This window comes from Typopeltis vanoorti, chromosome 7, assembly GCF_054136105.1.
Source record: "Typopeltis vanoorti isolate ZY-2024b chromosome 7, IOZ_Tvanoo_1.0, whole genome shotgun sequence".
Taxonomy (NCBI): domain Eukaryota; kingdom Metazoa; phylum Arthropoda; class Arachnida; order Uropygi; family Thelyphonidae; genus Typopeltis; species Typopeltis vanoorti.
This window is the reverse complement of record NC_143555.1, coordinates 77,308,318-77,330,046: the sequence shown is the minus strand read 5'-3', so window position 1 is coordinate 77,330,046 and position 21,729 is coordinate 77,308,318. Positions and strand designations below refer to the sequence as shown.

Sequence of the window (21,729 nt, the reverse complement as noted above, 5' to 3'; positions counted from 1 at the left end):
TTGATCATGCCTCATGAATATTGTGCACAGATTTGGCCACCTGATTTTCATGGGGATGAGGATATATTATTTGAGAGAAGATTGACTAAGAGTTGTCTGGCTATGAGATCCCATGTATTAAGGTAGATTGAGTTACACCTTTAGAGCATCATGAATAGGAGGAGAAAGGATAAGATTGAGACATATAAGTGATAATGGGTTGTTACTCGATTTAATGTGGAAGAAATTTTTCATAGATTGGTAGACAGGGGCAGAACAAGAGGCCATCCCTGGAAACTGTAGAAAGGTGTGAGCAAGGAGTAGGTTGTTTGCATGGAGAGAATGGTTGGTGAGTGGAATGCATTGCCCGAGAGTGTGCAATGAATGCAGACATGTTGAATGAATTTAAAGCACAGTTAATTTGCTTTATGTGTGTGACAGTGTGTACTTCCCACGATGAGTGTTTGATTTGTGGAGGTCTGGTGTTAATTTATCCAAGCTTCCTCATTTATGAAACCTCCTTCATCCAGACACTTTGATAGCACTACAGTGGTGCCAAATGAGATGGCCTACAAGATTTAGCTCACTGCATGCCTCTGTTCTTTCATTATCTTGAATTTCTTGGGTACTATTAAAGTTCCTAATAGTATCCCCACAACTATGCTCATAATTTGTGGTCAAGAATCAACACCAGTCTTATATTTTCGTTACAACTTTACTCATCTGGCATCTGCAAAACATGAAAACAATTCTATATTCATCCCATCTGAAAAAAGGAAAGGTGTTAGATATCCACCACCACACTTCATCTTCCCACTGTCCTTATTTCTATAATCTCAGAAATAATGAAGCAGGTTGTCAACAGCCATCCTGGACGTCCACTAGTATCGATTCTGTCACTTTCAGCCCTTAGCAAATCTCCTACCTAATATTACCCAGCTTTTGGGCACAAACTTATGCAGAAAGAATTCTTTATCGAGATCACTTTGTAACTGGATTGCCATTTCCTCTCCAGTCTTTCGCATATTTTGTTGGCTTATTTTCTCTCTTCGTATTTCTCCATTACTAGAATATCCCACTGTATTTTCATCCATGAAGTCTGTGTGGTTAGCCGAGTGGCTATGCGCTTTGCAACCATATGCCTGAGAAAGGAGTGTCCTGGTTTGATTCCCATCGCTGATGTGAGGAGCTTAAGATCTTTCTCAGACATAACCAAGTTACTTAACTAAAACCTAATACGAAAAAAGATTTTCATCTGTGTTGTTCTTCCTATACACAAATAATCCCTCAGTAACATCAAATCCTATTTCTGGTTTTGTTAATGACAATACACGGTGTAATCTGTAAGTGTTAGGACAAAAATTATAAAAAATAAAAAACCCATGAGAGAAAGATAAAATGTATTTGTTATTTGACATACAATCCATTGGCATCTATACAGGCTCTAGTGTGGTCATACAGTTTTTGGAGAGCCACAGAAAATTCCACTTCTCCGATTGTCTTTAATTCATCGATTACAGCTTTGTTGGGTGGCTGGAACATCCACAAATTGATTTCCTTTCAACTTCCTTTTCAATTTTGGGAACAAAAAATAGTCTGGACGGGATAAATCTTGAGAGTAAGAGGATGATAAAGGGTGGAAATACTTTGGTGTGTCAAAAAGTAACACACACATTTGCAGCTTTGTGAGTGGGCGCATTATCAAGCAACAAGAATAATACATCCATAACTTTATAAAATTCTGCATTCACTAATCAACATCATTTTGATGTGTGACTTTTGGAATCTCAATTTCTTCAGTCTGGGATATGTCTCACCAACCCATTCAGAACTCTGTCACTTTGTTTTGGGATTGCAGTTGAAACACCAATATCATGTCTCGATGACATGACTCGATCTTCTCTTTGCTCAGCTGTCAAGGCATATGGGACAAAACATGTACACAACTTCATTTTCTTCGAATCAGAATGTGAAGAGTGATGCTCTCAGGGATGTTTGAAGCATCCACTACCATTTGTGATGTGATTTGACAATCATCCTTTACCAACTCAGTGACAGTGGCGATATTTTTCCGAGTTTGAGTTGATGTGGAATAGCCATTTCTCTCATCATCTTCTACTGACTCTCTTCAGTCATGAAATTGTGAATACCACCTGAAGATGTTAGATTAGTTCAGGGCCTCATTTCCTTATACTTTTTGTACCATTTCTAGGGTTTGTGCAGCAGTATTGTTTTAAAACAAAATTTAATCACAATTCACTGTTCACATGCATGATGTACCAAAAAAAAAGCACTTTACACATAACTCAAGTTCACTACTGAACATAAACTAACCTCACTCTCTTGACGTTATTTGTTGACATTAATTGGTATTATTCAGTTACTGCATTTGTCAATAGATTGCTCCAGTACTGTGCCAATAAATCAAGTCATAAAACTCTGTTTTATGTATACATAAAACTGCTCTATATACAGTCATTTTCATTGTTCATTTGATAAACCATTAAAAAATATTTCATCAGTAATATCCTAAACACTTGTATTTTTTTTATTCTTCAGTGAAGATGAAGACAACTTTGTAAACTTCACTGCTACCAAAACATAGTCCTGTCTTACTTGCAAGAAAGATATCACTTCATTTATAGAGTGACAATTGAATTTCAGGAACTATTTGCTTACCTGTAGGTAGTGGCTATTGTCACCTTTGAAGTGATCATCTACAGTAATGCACTTAGTTACATGATGATGTCATTGTTTAAAACATTTCAGAAACTCATCTTTTGCAATGGTTTTTTTATTGCTGTTACCACATGACATTGGATGTCAGAAATGTCCCCAAAATCTGTGTCATTTCATGGCATTCTTCAATTTTTGGAGCAGCCAAAAGTTGCAAGGGTATAAATAGTGAATACAGAGTATGATCCAATTTTGTGATTGTTTTTTTAGCTAGAGATTATTGATCATATATATGATCAATAATAGATGATCAATAGTTGATCAAGTTCTGTCAAAAGTCAGGTTTCTTCTTCTTATGATCATCTTAACCTTCTCAACACTTCTAAATAACAGTGTTAGTTCATATTTGCCCTTATTTAATGAATTCAAAGTGAACTATGCCCTAACAATTGTAAAAACAAACAAGCATTATCTTGATCTGCTATCATGACATTTGTACCCTTTTTTTTTGGTGAATTGGTGAAGATGATGTTGCACTCGTTAGTGTTTTGTTTCAGGGTTCTACTGAAGACAGGAAGTTGGAAGTTTCATCATGAATAATAACTATCAAAAACAGCCAATTGTGAAAAAAAAAAGATCAGAACAAACAACAAACTCTTGCTGCTTTTGATCTTTGCTCAACATTTACTGAACTTTTTGCAGAAATTTTTCTCATTCCAATCATTAATCAATTCAAAGTGAACTATTGCCCTTACAATAATTGTAAAATCTTCAAAAATCAAAATAAAATCGAAATCTTCCTCACTGTTTTTCTGTCTAAATCTTCTGCCATTAACTTAATTATCTGTTGAAACAAACTAATTCCATCACACTTTCCACATTTTTATATGTTCGATAAGTTTGTGTTCATTCAATTCTTTTATCATCTCTCATGTCTTCCCATCCCTCTAAACCTCTTATACCATTCAAATACACTAGTCTTTTTCATGGAAGCATCACCATAAACCACTCTTAACATGTCTAGAGTTTTACTTGCATCTTGCATAACTTTACACAAAACAGATATTAATGTGCTTCAATGAATTCCTTTCACTTATTTTTCTTCCAAAAGCAACAAACATGCATGTGCAAATGCAGGCCTAACTATTGGCTGCACTGTTTTGATATGAATCAAGACAACAGCACAGATATGTTCAAATATGCACAATCACTTGATTCTTCCTGACTCACTATATGCAAGATAATACAAGACCATTATGGGAATTTAATTGTCAGACTTTGTATGTATATATCTCAATTCCCATACTCCAGAGGTTGTAAAACCTATGGCACATCAGTGCCATAGGTATGGGTGTGTGATTAAGAAAATAGAAGCAACCTGTTAATATTTTTAACAATGAGGAGTTGTAGTCCTTAACCTTTGATAATCTTCTTCTCAAAACCAGCCAAGGTGGCTGAGTAGATAGCACACCTGCTCTCCAACCAACTGGTTGTGGATTTGCAAATATCAAAACTCATGGTATGTTATGATGTTTGTAAATATCTTTCAGTGGAAGATGAATTTCATTACCCAGTATGATATCACACCCTGCTTATTTTGGAGGCTTGATGTGGCTTGAAAAGAGCTTCAGGTTTGGCCTCTGCCTGATAATTTAGAGAAAAATAAATAAATAAAACTTAGAATGCTTACAGTACTTCTGTACTATACTATACATTTGTATTGTGGGTGAAACACAGTGCAAATTAACATAACTTTTCATGGGTAAAAGTAATAAAAATCAGATTTCTCTTCTTCTTTGGTTTTCCCCTCTATAGAAAATGTCTTCATAAAGGGACTTTGAATCCAAAATGTTTAATTCGACTTCTTTCAAACTTAAAGGCAGGCTTATAATAAGATAATTTTTTGTCATTTGGCCACATGATCTCCCGATTTTCAATGCATGATGCATCTCTCAGCCATCTCATCAGTCAGCATAACTACCTTTGTTTGCAGTAAAGTAGAAAATTCTTTACCATTTCAAGATATACTCATCACGTGATGATTGTTAAGCCATATATTTTCAGTGTACATAAACCTATTTGCACGGAAAAAAAAATATAAATTCATAACATCTCTTCTCCTAAAAACTACTCGTCATCAGAACACAAACACAGCAAGGACAATTAGCTCTTCAGAAAAAATGTAACTTTTTTTTTTCTAGTTACAAAGAAAAAAAAAGTTTAAGGCCACTATGCTATGCCATAACAAAATTCACAATCAGCATAATGGGGTTGGCTTTAAAATTGCAGTCAGTTTTCTATATTATTAAAGGCATTTCTGGGGGCAGGACAGTATGTTCAGCCTTCAGAAAAATCTCCATTATTGTCAAAACATCCAAGCACTCAATTCATCCTTGCTCCCTCCTTTCACAACTTAGACTATATAGGATCCAGTACATGTGTGATTTAGCATATTTTGGTTTAGGAAATTGTATATTATCAAAACTTATGCAGGATCATCCTATCAGGTTTCAACAGTGGATGAGGATTATCAGACCAGGCATTACATATTTCCTAGGAATAACTGGAACATAGTTCTCCACAAGACCAAATATTGGCATCAAGATTTAAAAAACAGCAGAGACCTTAACACCTCAACCATAACTCAGTAATGATGACCGTTTGAAATTATCTAGAATATCAACAGCACAAATCCATCAGAGTAAATAATATTTAAACTAATAAATCTGAAAAAATAATTGTAAAGTACATTTCAAGTCATATTGGTCATCTGATCTTGGAAACAAGATCAGACAATAGAGCAATGTTCCCATTCTTAAAAGGACCATGACTGTTTTTATGACAGTAAAAATTCTACAACTGCAACTGTAGGCTTGTCATAATTAGCTCCCACCCCAAACTGGAAGGCCAACATTAAGATATGTTTTCCAGTGTTTGTATCTGTAAGAAATGAGGACTTTAGTGCATCAGCTTGAATCAAATATTTTGATTCAAGTTGGTATGAGTGTTATTTTAATTTTCATGCCACTAATTTTGTATACCTTTTGATTCTTTCTTTCTTGTTTCATCCCACTAAAAGAAAAAAATCACACAGGGGATCAGAACTGATATGTTAAGTGTGAATTTGCTCTTGTACATACTGGTGACTGTATTTTTATTAACTAGTGATGTCACTGATGTTGAATGTGCCAATTATTTCATCATCGGTAAGTTAATGTAATGCATCCACTAAGAATAATGACAGAGATAAAATGATGGACATTCAACATACTCTGACACATTATGTGGTTAATGCTTTTCTTTAGCTGCATTTTTAAGCAAAAAATGATCAGTTTAAACCAAAGTGACATTACATCATGACAAATAAGAACTATGTTAACCACATGTTTCTATAAAATGTCTAGTGATAAGAACTGTTCTTGCTCATGTTAAGGTCATCCTGAACATAATGAACTTTTGAATTCTAATAATATTTAGTGTAAAAAAAAAGTTTACAAATTAAAGAACTACAAGAAATTATCATAATCCTAACCCCCATGTAAATGGTTATTTTAAATTGTTTTCTGTTTTTAGGATAACCTTTTAGATAACTATTCAAATCCTCTTCTTCAGTCTCCAATTAGTCCTTTAGGAAGCATAGAGCAGTTACATAAAGTTGGCACCTCCTGCATGAGTCATAGCCAAAGTTTGGACACTAGTGCCTCTTCAGCTTTAATTCAAGATCTCAGGGAATGTGCTATAAGGAATGCTATTTCTCAACATTCTCTTTCTCCTACATCATTAATAACCCATTCACAAAGCCTTGATACAGCTGGACAAATCTTGTTAATTAATGATCTTCAGGATGGTAAGTTATCTACTAATAGAGTACGATCTTGTAGTGGAGATATTCCAAGACCAGGTAAACAGATGTCACTGCCAACATATCGCACACGAGTAGGAAGTGGAGGTACTTCAGATTTACGGCGACCTCGTGCAAATACAAGTCCGTCAAGTTCACGACAATCTCATAATCGTACTATGCTTTTTTTAATTGGACAATTAGAGCTGTGCCTTATAAGTCCAGATAAAAAACAAGTTCTATTGAACAAAACTTTTAGTGATATTGCACACTGTTCCCAGGTAAGTACACTTTTATTTTCATAATAAACAGGATTATTTCAAGTACTGCAGTTTATTAAAATAATTAAAAGTATTTTTTTATTTACTGATCACTTGATTAATGTTAAATTTGAATTAATTATTATGTGCTTCATTTCTATGTACAGAGATTCTACAATTTATTAAGTTAGGAATGGGCATATGTTTATGGGCTATAAAGAGTGGATGCATTACCATGAACAAAATTTTTACACCCCTCAGTTTCACTGAAAGGTGTAAAAATTATTGGAAACAAAAATTAAGTATGTCAATATTAAAAGCAGAAAAACAACAAAAATGCAAATATATGTCAGCATTTATGAAGAATTAATTACAGAACTCTTACCACTCGGGCTAAATCTAAGGTTAAAGAATAATGTCTGTTGTGTAAATCAATATGACATACTAAGAATACTAGCATCATCACACTGCTGATATTTATCCTCAAGGGAGTGTAGAGAATGCTATGATAGTACAACATGGTCAGCATGGGTATTTGTGAAATTCTAGACAAGCTTGTATAGCTCCTTAAGTTTATATGAACTTATCTTTAAAAAGAGAGACACAGGTTATTAATAACTTCCTCTCTTCAATTTTTCTCCAGATTAATCTTATCTGTCAGGACTCCAATATTGTCAGCTTCTATATTTTGGTCTTATAAGACACTTCTTACTGTATTATTCCATCAAGGTCTTGGTTGCTTTCTGGTTCTTTTTCCTGCCCTCCTGACATCAAACACCTGTTTTACTAATGCTTCCCTTTCCATTGGGTTTTAAGTGATGAGATTAATTCTGAACACACATTCCTGAATGTTAACAGTGGCAACTTCCTCCTTAAATATCTTCATTTTTAATATGATTCTTTCATAGGTGCTCACTCCCTTAATTTTTCTCATAACTCTTATCTGCGTATGTTTTCTGATCAACTGTTTTTTTTTTTTTAAACTCATCTCTGAAATCCATGAGTTTAAATTGCTTTGCACACCAATTTAAACTTGTGCAGAGATAGTGTAATATTTTGACAATTTATCTTTTATTTCATATAAAGATAAATCAGTCAAAAAATAGCAGCTTGCCACTCTTATCATTTTTTTCAGAAAACAAGGCAATCTCTTTGCCATATGGCTGTTGCAATAATAATAATAATGGCACACTTTGTGCTCTGGATTTTTGTTTCCAAGGTAGAGCCCTGGCACTATTTCTTTTAGGACTACACCCCTGTCCTTGATCCCATAAAGGAATAACATTTTTTGCTATACTTTCGAACAAAACGCAAGCGAGCGTAAGGTAAAGCATGCACAGTGGCACCCTCCCTCAGCAGTCAGCATGTGCCTTCAACAGTTCCCTGTTGATTTTGTGTTTGAGAATGGGTTATTTGTGTATTTATCATTAAATATTTTGCGATGTTTTATGTAACATGGCCCCTCCACGCACAATCAAAAAACTTAGTAAAGAATCACAGAAAAAGAAGCAAGCAATTGATTTTGAAATGAAGTTGCAAGTTATAAAGCAACATGAAACTGATAAGCCTGTCAATGTGATCGCACATGACTTCGGATGGTCTCATTCTACAGTGATGACCATTTTGAAAAATAAGGATAAAAATCGTAGAGGCTGTGAAAGGATCTGCTTCCATTAAATCGACGATAGTGACGAAGAAATGACAAGGTCCTATTGGTGATATGGAAAAGCTACTTGCATCATGGATAGAGGACCTGAACCAAAAGTGCATACCCTTAGCACTGTAACTGCTAAGGCACTATGTCTCTTCAACATGTTGAAGGAGAAAGCAGAACTCGATTATGACTACAAATTCAATGCTTCTTCTTTCGGTTGGTTCATGAGATTCAAGCAGTGTTTTTCACTGCATAATGTGAAAATGTATGGGAATCTGCAAGTGCTATGAAGGCTGCCAAGGAGTTTGTGGAAAAATTGGATAAAATTATTACAGAGGAAAATTATTTGCCACAGCAAATATTTAATATGGATAAGACGTCCTTGTTTCGGAAAAAAATGCCCGAACAGACATTCATCCACAAAAAGCTAAAATCTATATCTAGTTTCAAAGCTCTTAATGCCCGTATTATGATTCTGTTACAGGTAATGTGGCTGGATATAAACTGAGATATGAAACCATTTGTGATATGGCACAATGAGAATCCATGACTCTTCAAAAACATTAGGAAGCATGCTCCCAGTACATTATCAGAACAATAAGAAGTTGTGAATGACTCAAAAATTGTTTGAGGTTGCCTTAATCAACTGTTATGCGAGTGAAATAAAAAGCTATTGTGTGAAAGAAAATGTAGAATTTAAAATTTTATTAATTATAGATCATCCATCTTATACGTCTTATGGCAGTGATTTTCATCAAATTCAAGGTCATGTTTCTCCCTCTAAACACTTCTTCATTGATCCAACTGATGGATCAGGGATTCTTGCAGTGTTTAAAGCTTATTATCTATGGGGAACTTTTTCACAAGCCATTTCTGCTACTGAAGGAAATGACCAGACTCTCATACAATTCTGGAAAACATTCAATATTATCATGCTACTAAAAATATTGCTGTGGCCTTGGACGAAGTGACCTCTCAGTGTATGAGTGGCATATGGAAAAAGATATTAAAAAGGTTTGTGCTTGATTTTGGAAGTTTATAACAGTGAGCCTAGCAAACAATCTGAATCTCGAAGTGAATGATGACGACATAATTCAACTCATAGAAAGTTCCCCTGAAGAGTTGACCAACAAAGAATTGGTCAAACTGGAGGAACAACTATTGCAGAAGAGGAAAAACAAAAAAAGAAGAAGGAAAAGAGAAACGGGAAGAGGTAGTTAAATAGTTTACAGTGAAGGGTCTTGCAGAAATGTTCTATGCAGTTAGTGATGTTCTCAAAATGGCTGAAGACATGGATCCCCAATGTTGAACGCTACTTAATAATAGAAACGAAAGTACATGATACATTTGCTTGCTATGAACAAATTTATGATGAAAAGAAGAGGAATAAGCAAAGCACATTGGACATTTTCATCAAAAAAACAAAGGTTACATCAGAAGAGCTACAGCCTGATCGTTCACACAGGGAAGGTTTTTGTGGAGGAAGATTTTTGTGATTATTCTCCTATTTTATAGTGGTAGTAACACAAAGTACAGTTTTGTAATAAGGTTTAAAAATTAAAATGACAGTATACTTATTACAGTTAAGTCCCTAACCCACATAACTCTGTTGATTTAATGTATCGACTTACGTCCTGCTGGATGGAATGGAACCTGGACGTAAGTTGAGGGATGACTGTATGTATATATATATATATATATATATATATATATATATCAGGGGCAAATGCTGATCTTGAAATTCACGCTTGCTCTTGTTATCATTCAGGGAGTGAGAGGTGTGATTGAAATCTGATTATCCGAATAATGAATTAAGAGTAACCCTCGTGTAACGCGAATGTTAGGTTCCATAGAAATGCCACGTTATATAAATCGTGTTATGCGAGACTCAGATCGCATACAAAAAAGTAGGGTTATGTGCTGAAATTGTTTGTTTTTTTTTTTTAAAAAAATTATATAAACAACGATGACATATTCAACAAAAAAATATTTTTATTTAATTCAGGTAATTCATGTAAGTTAAGAAAACATATAAACTATGACACAAATACATAGTATAAAATTATAAAAATTACAAATTGTAATTAAGCTTCATTGCACGTAATGCATAAGCATAAATGTTTATGGCAAAATAAAATTAAGTGCATATTTTAATCTTTCATAGCACGAGGATCGGTTAATAAACATTAGTTTTGTCATGTAATCACCTGATGCATTACTACAAAACAGTAGAGTAATTCTGTCTTTGGAAACTTTGAATCCAGGAGCTGATCTTTCATTTTTCGAAATATAGGTCCTTTTTGACATCTTTTTCCAATATAACTCTGATTCATCAGCATTGAACACCTGGTCTGCATTATAAATGTTTATAAACTTTGAGAGTTTTTTGTTTAATAAGATTTCCATCCAAAGAAATTTTCTTTTGAGTGCATCTTCTTTCTAAATCATTAGAGATTTCATCATTTTTCTCTTAGAAAATTGTGTACACGAGCAATGAACTTTGCACTTACCATTGACTGCAATAAACACTTTCTCGGATTTTATGTTCATTGTGTTTGATTGTTTGAATTGTTGATTCATTTAAATTCAAAGTCCTTACAACAACTGGTTTTTCTCCATTTTTCAACCGATCCATGATTTTAATTTGTTTTCTTCGAGATGAATTTTCTTTTCAATATTCATTTTTTCAATGCAATTTGTGGCCATTACTGTAAAAATAATTTTTTAAAATAAAAAAGCATTACATATTAATTATGTATGTAACTCACCAGAAAATAAAGTGCTCATCTTGAGATAACACACTTATGATTTTTAATGCGCTTTTGTGGCAGAAAACAAAGACAATTTTTAACAATAAACACTTTATACGGTATACAATTGATGTACATGTGTGCTAAAGGGTGTTTCCCCTAATGTAAATTCGCTACTTATAACTACCTGCATGATACGGGCAGACACAAATTTAACGAAGATAAAATTTGATTTTTAAGTTGCGTGGTGAAAAATATACGAAAAGATAAAGAGTTACTACAATTTCTAGACTGTGTTTTTGTCAAAACTGCGTTGTATAAGTACCACGTTGAACAAGAGTTACTACAATTTGTAGACGGTGTTGTATAAGTATACCTCGTTATACGAGGGTTACCTGTACTGACCATTTAAAACTATATATTTAGAAATTTATGTACATTTAATCATACACATACAACATTTATTTTACAAATGATATTCTATATTTTTCAATTTAGCTACTTGGATACAAATTCTACCCTACGATCTTGTAGTGGAGATATTCCAAGACCAGGTAAACAGATTCTTCTTTATGAACTGGTCAATAACATCGTCATAAAAAGTTGGTTGTAACTTAATTTTCCCAAGCAACAGCACACTCGTAAAGGCTGCTGAAGCTCACTGGCTTGAGCTACATTGACTGCGTATGGCCTGTGGTTTAAGCAACGGAGTGAGACGACGTGAAATGGCTATGCGTGCGCATGAAATCACAGTGCTGCTTCAAGGACCTGTAAGCTCCTACCGACCAAGCCAAGGTAGCTTTGACTAGACGAGCAAGCATCGGCCTTCAATACACAACGCTAAGCTCAATTATTGCCAGAAGCTTAAGACATCTTCTGTCTACAAAAATAAAAGCCTAAATGGAATGCTTATAAATGCATGCATTTATTGACAAATAAATAGTACTTCTTTCTCAATTAATGAGCTTGCGCAGCAAGCATGGAGAATTTGCTACTGATATATATATATATATATATATTAGTGATCGGAGCTTGTTCCACCTTTGCCACGAGTTGCCCTGGTCCTGCACTACCTGTGGGATCAGTTAGACTTGCATCAATTGCAGGCGCAAACTTGACTTTTAGTCTGTTTGCTTACTTGGGAAATGGAGTAAAACCAGGTTTAAAATTACTTGGTATCTTCAACATAATTATACCCAAGGTAAAAATACTTTCTACATATATATATATATATATATATATATATATATATATATATGATAAAACAAAATACGTGGCCATAGATGAAAATGACAATTTTGCTCACAACATTGACTTTGAGAAGGTGGATGAATTCATAATAAGGAGCTCTAATAAGCACAAAGAGTAGATGTCAACCAGAATTAAAACAAGAATTACTATCGTGAGGTTAGCAATGGTGCAATTGCAAAAAAATAGAAAAACAGAAACATTTCTTTCCTCACTAAATTAAGACTGGTCAATAGTCTGGGGTTTTCAATTTTCATTTATGGTCAAGATAAATAGCTTTGAGATATGGTGCTGGAGAAGAATGTTGAGTCTTGTGGATGGACAAACAACAGGTCTAATGAACGTATATAGTCAACTAAAAATCAAGCAATGTTAACATTGTAGCCATGTGACATTGTAAATGAAAGAATTCTCAAATACCTCGGTCACATTTCAAGACATGAAAATGACATCTTGGAAAACTTTATCATCCAGGGCAAAGTGGAAAGACAAAGAAAAGAGGATACCTAAGAATGAGACGTTTGGACCAGATTAAAAAAAGATCACCAGACTTACTTTGGAATTGGCCACTTCTGCAACAAAAGACAGAAAGAAAAGGAAAGACATTGTGGCTATGGTCATGAGTCCTCAGACATGAGGAGACTAAGCAAATATCATCCTTCTTTTTACTGTTAACCAGAGTCTGTAATCCACATGCTCGCAATCTGTCAATCTGTCTTCATAATCTAAATTCCATAAATTGGATATAATCTTTGTAGCTCTTCTTTGCCCCTTTCCACCACTTCTTTATTCCGTTGGCATCCAGGAGACCAAATATGAGCACAATAAACCAGGTGCAGTCTCATCAAGATCTTATAAAGAGACAAAATGATTTCCTTATTCTTACATGTGAAGGTTCGCGCCAACATTACAATTTTCCTCCGAGTTGTATTTCCATCTTTTGCATGCGCACTTTGAACTTCAGATTCCTATCCACCATTACACCAAGATCCCTAGCGCCTCATCAGTTTCTTGCAGCATAACTCTGCTAATATAATATGCTGCTGGAAATCTCAATGCCAAAGTGCATAACTTTACACTTACCAACATTAAGCTGACAGCCATTTTCGTTTGTCCAACTTTCCAAACTATTCGAATCATTTTGCAAGTGCTGAATATCAGTAGCATCCTTGATTGCTCTGCCTATCTTTGCATCATCAGCAAACAATTGCACATCTCCTGTTAGACCCTTCCTAATGTCATTAATGTATAGATTGAACAACAATGGCCCAAGGACTGAACCATGAGTTACACCACTGGTCAAACTGGTCAAAGTTACACCATGAGTTACCGATTCTTAAATCTGGCAGATTCACACCTACTATTTATAATTCTGTATTTGTTTTTGCTAGAATTTTTGTTTGATTTCTTTTATTATTATTATTATTACGTGACACCTCCAGGGAGTCCAAAGACTCATCGAGGGAGGGCACTTACTCTACAACTCTATCTCCACCACTCAGTCCAGCAACTACAGTGGGAGGTGAAAGACTCACAACTCAGTTTCCTGTTCATGTGTAACCTCAGCATTTTCTCTTGCATATCACACATTTGGACTTCCTGAAGGCACAAACTGGCAGAGTAAGTAAGTGGCAGTAGGATATATCATTTGCTGATTGAGAAGCTTCCAGGTTCATTATTAACAGGTTCTGTACCATTTTACTTCTCTGTTTTCAAATGAGGAGGATCTAGGTCCCTACAGGGTCATTTGGCATGTCCTTGAAGAGTGTCACCCACACTGCATGTAATAAGAGAGGAAGATGACGGAAACAGCAGCCCTTAATCTGAAGACCAGACATGGCTGTAGGGTGCATTAAACTTCCAATAAGCAAGGTGATAGAGTACTAAGTAAGGGATGACAACTACTCATTTATTTCCTTTGGATTTTTGAGCATTGGCATATGTTTTTAATTCCTATATATCTGGTTGACTGAGTTGTTAGCAGATCTGCTCTGCTAACAACTCAGTTTTCAAAAGGCTGAAACCAGTGAGCATTTCTGCTGCAAAAGGATATCTTTTCTTTTTTCAATTAGGAAGATCTAGTGGAAGGAAATGTCAACTAGACCTACAAGGTAGTAGATAATCTTTGTTGTTCAGTGAAACACCACTATCTCAAAACACCCTCTCAAGGATATGCCAAGCATACTTAGAAACCCCTTTTCATCTGTAGGTCTGCCACCAGATAGTACACTGGCCTGAACCTGTCAGTAATGAACCAGAGTGCCTCCTGCATATAGTATGCAGGAGGCACTCTGGAGGCCATAGCACCATATGGAGACTGGTCTCTCCATATGGTGCCATTTCCAAGAGTATGCCTTCCCAAAGCATTCCCACTCTATCCTTCCATCTTACCATAAATGAACCAAAAAATGAAACGTACAAACATCAACCATGACACTGTTACTAAAATAGATCTCCTGCAAAATTGCCAGCCTGGCTGGCTGAGTGGTTAGCGTATCTGCTCTCCAGCCAAAAGGCTGCAGGTTCGAATCCCGCCATGGGCATGGATGTTTGTGATTGTCTATGGAAAATACTAGTGGTAGTGGTTGGCGGTAGATGGCATTGGTGGAGTCAACTGTTGGATTGAGTGGTGGAGACAGAGTTATAAAGCAGGTGCCCTCCTTCGATGAGCCTTTGGACTCCCTGGAGGTGTCTAATAACGATGAGCCTTTGGACTCCCTGGAGGTGTCTAATAATAATAATAATAAAAACTAAACTTAACAAAAAAAGATAGACCAAGCACAACATCCAAAACATTTCAGGATCGTAACAAAAAAAACTCACTTTAATATTCACTTTACCAACATCTGTGACATAAATTAAAGATATATTTCGTTTAATCCTTTATCCAAGTGTAAGCAAACAAAGTCTGCACCTGAAGTATTTTCAGGACTGAGACAACTCGTGGTAAAGGTGGTTCTCACATCACTTGCCTTAGTATCCCATAATGCAAATCACATCTCCTTACAGACATGCATCATGCTATGCATTATGAGAAGGGTCACTACCCAGACCGGTTTTCCTGTTTAAGTGTGAGGTTACCTCTCCAAAAGTTAAAGAAATGCAGAAGCCTTATTTTCCTATATCAGTTCTGGGTCTGGCTCAGGGTCAGGTCTGTCTCTCACAGATGTGCTTTTGCATGGAAGGGGTGGTGCTTTCCCTGAGATTTCCCAGAGATATGAGCAGCTCTCCTTGGGGATAGGGTTTTCCCTGTCTCTGAGTGGGGCCACCACTGAGATTTTGGCTCTGCTTGATGGTGGGGTGAGTCTGCCATTGGGACAGGGGAGCCATCGCTGAGTTAAATGATCACTCAGGTAGCTCGTTGGGTGATCTGAGCGATTGCACGAGTTTTTGGAGAGGTAACTCTGCATTTAAACAGGGAAACCGGTCTGGGTAGTGACCCTTCCCATAATGCATAGCATGATACATGTCTGCAAGGAGATGTGCTTTGCATTATGGCATACTAAGGCATGTGATGCGAAGTCATATCACCTTTACCATGAGTTGCCCCAGTCCTGAAAATACTTCAGGTGCAAACTTTGTTTGCTTACACTTGGACAAAGGATTAAACCAAGTATGTAATTTCTTGGTTTAATATCTTTTATTTATAGTATAACCAAGTGAAAAATCTTCCAACAATCTGTGGCATAAACACCATTGTAAATGACATACTCCATCACTTGGAGTCATCCAGATCAGACCTCTTAACAGAAACTTTACACTTTCAAGTACTGTTCTCCTTTAGTGTTCAAATTACACTCCTTGCAGTCTCACAAATGCACAGGACCACAAGGATAGCCCTGTGCATTTGTGAGATCTGACATTGCTTGCCAGAGAATAACTAATTTACAATCTCCCTGATTTTGACCTTCCTTAGCTCAAGATTTCCTTCTCCCATTTAATAATGTTCTACTACTGTATCTACTAGTCCCCAAACTCTCAAAACCACTTCAACCTTTTCACCTTCCTTTCCATGCAGCTCTTACATCTGTAATCCGGTTATCCAAATAGTCTTATGCAACCTTATTGTTCTCAACTCCAGCTGGCTCTCTTTTCCCAACATCCTTGACCAAGATAAATAAGATGCAAAAGTTTTTGCTGTAAGTAGTGACCTAACACAATTCATGCATCTGCCTATCCAAATTGTTCACTGTTCACTCACTCGGTAGCCTTGATCACTTTTTAGCTAGTTCTCTTTCCAGATACACAGCGGAGGTCACCTCTCTTCTCCATAACTCAGATCGTAATGATTCCTACTTTGTCTCCTTTGGCATTCCAAACATATCAAGTTGGATAACCTCTTGTACTTCTTCTCTTGCCTTCTATGGTCTGACTATTGCTTCAACTCTTCTGACCCAAATACTTACTCTGAGTGATTCAATACAGAAATTATCTTTACTGGCATGAAGGCCTTCAGTTTTCATTGTATTCAAAATTCTTATTCAATTTTCAAGTCCTGGTTCAACAGAAAACATACAAAAGAAGTTGAGCAGAAAATCTCAGCTTATTGTAAACAGCTTGCATTAAGAACCTTGCTTTCATACTCAGCCTATACTGAAGCAAACAATAAATGCAAAACTTATCAGCAATTCTAAATCAGACTTCATAAAGTCCAACAGCCAAAAACTTGCCCCCAAAAACCAGAAAGTACATCATCCAAATGGATGATGTACTTTCTGGTTCCTTGTTAATGCCATTGGATGCAATTTCTGCTAATGTGCTTCTACATCTCTGTTTCTCTCTCTCTCTCATTCAGATGGTATCACTCTTTTTCTCCAGCCCCTGCATAGATGACCAAGGCAAATTGTTTATCATACCATCATATAACCACATCATATGTGGTTATTCAGCAAAAAGACATCAGAATACTACACAACTTGGACACTATGAAGTCTTTTGGTCTTGATGGCATCTCTCCAGTTGTACTCATTATGCTTCAGAGAAGACAAAGCTTAATCTTCTATACTTCTCTGTAACTTATCTCAGCATGTGGAAGCAAGCATATATCCAGCCTATTCCAAAAAAATGGAGATAATTGCACTTTCAAACTACTAACCATTCACCATTACTCTCCACTTCTCTCCAGAATACTGGAGAAAGTCATCAACAGTCAGATTCTCTTCTATCTAGAGGCCCATCAGTTAATCAGTGACCACCAGTATGGATTCCACTTTCATGGCTGACCTCTTAGCCTACATCGTCCACCACTCGATATATGCCATGGAGAGGTTTGGAGAAACATGCTGTTGCTCTTTGTGACTGCGGAGCTTTTGATCCTCTGGCATCAAGGCCTGTGAATTAAAGTGCCATCTTTTAATATACCTGCCATCCTTTGTAATTGGGTAGCTGACTTTCTCTTTGGTCGTTCAGTATATTGTCACTGGATGAATCCCTCTCTTAGAGTTTCACCATCAGTGAAAGAATGTCTCAGGGTTCTCTTCTATCACAGTACTGCTAGCATATTTGGGTGGTGTCACTAAAATCTAAAAAAATTCCCAACTATCCAGAGGAGAGGAGAGCTGTTCAGCTCATGGATGATCCCTCCCCTTACAGACTCACTTCAGCCTCCATCACAGATGCACTGTTTCTATTCTGTGCAGGCATCCATAGCCACTGCTCCGGTGAACTAGCAACCATCATTCCTCTACTTTTTGGTTGGCTTTTTAAAACCAGAGCAGCAGCTGTTCAGCATTCCTTTTTAGTATAACCGCAAACACACAACCTGCTTCTCCTCTTCCTCTTTAACTCCATCCACCTCTGTCTTCTGGAACAGCCTCCCTCATGAATGTGCTTATAGGTCGTTGATGGAATCAACATATAAGAAAGAAAAAAAAAACTCGGTGTGTAATTAAATTTGTATAGTATATGTTACTGTTATCAAAAATAATGTATTTTACTGTAAAAATACTTTTAGGGTATAAAACATCTGGACCACTTTGGATTTATATGCAGAGAAACAACAGTGGCTGGAATTGACTGTTATGCCGGATATGTTTTCCGCTGTCAAACAGAAAAAGTGGTAAGTTGCTTTTCTTTTTTAGGTTAAGCTGTGAAGCATAATTAATAATTCTAATGCTGTTGTTATTGCCACATCTTTTGTTATGTTGCATATTTTAAATTTTATTGGAATATAGCATTATGAAAATTTTATTCTAGTTTTTTCATGGTCATTATGTTTGATGGAAATGATTTGAGGTGCATAATAAAAAAAAAAATAGTAGTTGTATAGTTTTAAGTGCTCATTTTAACAAAAACCAATCACTTGGAGATACAGTTGACTCTCACTCTATCTAACACCACTGTATTAAATTTGCTTACTATAAACTGCTGAAGAGTTCCTGCAAAATCCTCTTAGCATCAGTGCTGTACTACAGAAAATTTACTGTGGTACAGCACTGATGCTAAACTTTTCTCTGTAAGCCTAATTCATTAGTTTCAGCAAGCTTGCTATAGTATGACAGGTTTCCACAAAGTATGGTAAGACATTTTTTTCCCTCAAAGATTTTTAATAATAGGAAGTTGAAATTATACACCAAGAAATAAGTGAACATACACTACTTCTCCAAATTTATTGATGCACTTGTCCCAACGATAGATCATTTTATCATTACACTATTACTGAAGAAGTCTGTGCCCACATCCAGTAACCAACATTGCACTGCCTGATGAACTTTCTAATCTGTAGTGAAATGCCTTCTGGAAAGGTGTTTCTTGAGGGATCTGAACAAATGAAAGTCTGAAGGCACTATATCTGGGCTATAGAGGAGATGTGGCAGATTTTTCCAACAATTACAGTGCAACCACTCACGAGTGATGTGTGCAGTATTGTTGTTCACCAAAGTCATGCTGCTTGTCAGGAGTCCTGGTCGTTTGTGTCAGATGTTGGCTTTCAGTTGAATGTTTCACATTAAATCTCTGCATTGATTATTCCTCCCTTCAGCAAGAAGTCCATCAACAGAACACATTTGCATTCCCAGAACACTGTGGCCATGACTTTTCTGACAGTGGAAACAGGTTTGAATTTTTTGTGCACAGGAAATTGAATGTTTCCAGTTTATGGAGTCTTGTTTGCTCTCAAGGTTAAAGTGGTGAACCCATGTTTCATCTCCTGTGACTAGGCAAGTGAGAAAATCCTCACTTTTGTCCCTATTTTGAAACAAATTCTCTAGACACATCCCCATGTGTGTTGCCTTTTGCTTCTCTGACAATTATTGGGGCACCCAGCGGGAGCACACCTTTCAAAAGCCAAGGACATTGTGAACAGTTTCGTAAACAGTGGACTTAATCAAGTTCACCAGTTGTGTAATTTCATGCAGTTTCACTTGCTGGTTTTCAAGAACGATGTCCTTATTGCGTGAAAAGTTTTCTGTCTTGCTCAATGAAGGTCTGTCTGCCCAAGGTTGATCTTCAGTGTCACCATGGCCTGCTTTAAGTTCATTGTGCCATAAACATAGCCACTTCTTTGATATCATCTTTGTTATACACAGCAACCAGTTCACAATGAATGAACTGGTTGCTGTGTGTGGCAAAAATGCAGCAAAAATGGCTTCACCAAGTTGAGTACCCCATACAATGATATACGACACGGGTGTTCAACCCATTCGACTCCGCAATTGACTGGTCGATCTCTTGTGTATTCCTCCTTACTTACAAATTTAATTAAAACTGAAAACATAATATTTTTTTATCATTATTTTGTATTATTTTTAATTCGCTTTAAGTGTATTGCTATAGTTATTTATTTTTCGTTAAAATTGTCAAATCAGTAATTTTCTTATAAGTCTGGGTAAATGAATTAATTTGGATCAGTGGAAGTCAAACAGCGAGCCGAGTGAATACGATTATAAGCAAAGTGTAAAAATTCGATTGCAGCTGAAATATTAAATATTCCAAAGCACATTACATCGATTTTTTACTTAGGTTAAGTCCAATGTGAATATTGTAAAAAAATAAACTTTGTTTATCTCGGTATAGTTTGTATTATACTCAGTATAATACAAACTATACCGAGTTTGTATTATAACTCTTTTGAAACTAACTGTATATACTGCTTTAATAAGAATATGTTAGAGTGTTAAAAACAAAGGCAATGTTTTTGTCGCCGAAGCTGTACATGGCGGAATTAGAAATATTGTTATTGAAACTTGTATATATGAGAAAGGCTTGCAGGTTCTAAGTGTAAACATCTCCGAAGTCAGTCAGAAAGAGTTCAAACAACTTTCCGATAGCCGGCAACTTACAATCAAAAGAAAGCGGAGGAGAACAAAAGGTGTGCCGAACTTGAAACTTAAGATGCAAGACTCATACAGATTCTTTGGGGGTTGCCAAACTTCATGTGAGGTCTCAGAGGAGGTCTAATAAAAAGGAACTGAAGCAAGCAGAAGGGATCCCGCTTCAGAATTGCTATCAGAGAGGAGGCCGCCCAGTCCAGAGTTGTCATCAGAGAGACTCCCCACGTTGCTTGAGAAAGGAGTTTTCCGCTTCCAGAAAGGAGCTTCTAGGTTCGAGACGTTGTTAGAGAGAGACTACTTGTAGGCCACAGATAAGGTTTCAAATTGCCGAAAGAAAGAGTTCCAATTGCCGGAGAAAAGTTTCCAGGTCAGGTTAATGTCAGACATTCACCTGTGTGTGTGTGTGTGTGTGTGTGTGTGTGTGTGTGTGTGTGTGTGTGTGTGTGTGTGTGTGTGTGTGTGTGTGTTGCGTTTTCATTACAATTTGATGAATCAAATGACTTCACCGATATTGCTCAGTTAATGATATTTATTCACATGGTATTTCAAGATTATTCAAGTAAAGAAGAACTTTTGAAAATTATACCATTATTGGGAAGGACTAGGGGAGAAGACATTTTTTTCAGCATTTGATGAATTTGTGAAACAACACAAACTTCTGATTTTTAAACTTGTGTCTATTACTACTGATGGTGCTCATGCAATGATAAGTAATAAATCAGGCTTCATTTCATTATGTAAAAACGATGACAAATATTCAGATTTTGTAACGTACCACTGTATTATTCACCAACAAGTACCGTGTAGTAAAAGATTAAACACAAAAGATGTTTTGGATATTACATTTAAAAATGTTCGAGGAAAAGCCCTGCAATGGCGGTTATTTAAATTACAGGAAGATGATGATAGGGAACTTCTGTTGTACAGTAATGTTCGCTGACTGAGCAGAAGTCAATTTTTAGAAATATTTCTTGTATTAATTAATGATATAAAAATTTTTCTTGATGAAAAATGAGATATTTATCCACAATTGAGTGATAAAAGATGGTTG

At 36.0% G+C, this 21,729-nt stretch overlaps 1 protein-coding gene across 2 annotated transcripts in view; it reads left to right on the top strand.

The window, feature by feature from the left end:
• LOC150104795 (TBC1 domain family member 1-like) overlaps positions 1-21,729 on the top strand; it is a 533,214-nt gene that overhangs the window by 196,819 nt on the left and 314,666 nt on the right. For both annotated transcript variants that reach the window (XM_090395359.1, XM_090395357.1), the window contains exons 4-5: positions 6,229-6,777; positions 18,362-18,466. In XM_090395359.1, coding sequence (XP_090251485.1) covers positions 6,229-6,777; positions 18,362-18,466 — 654 coding nt within the window. The remainder of the gene's footprint in view (positions 1-6,228; positions 6,778-18,361; positions 18,467-21,729) is intronic.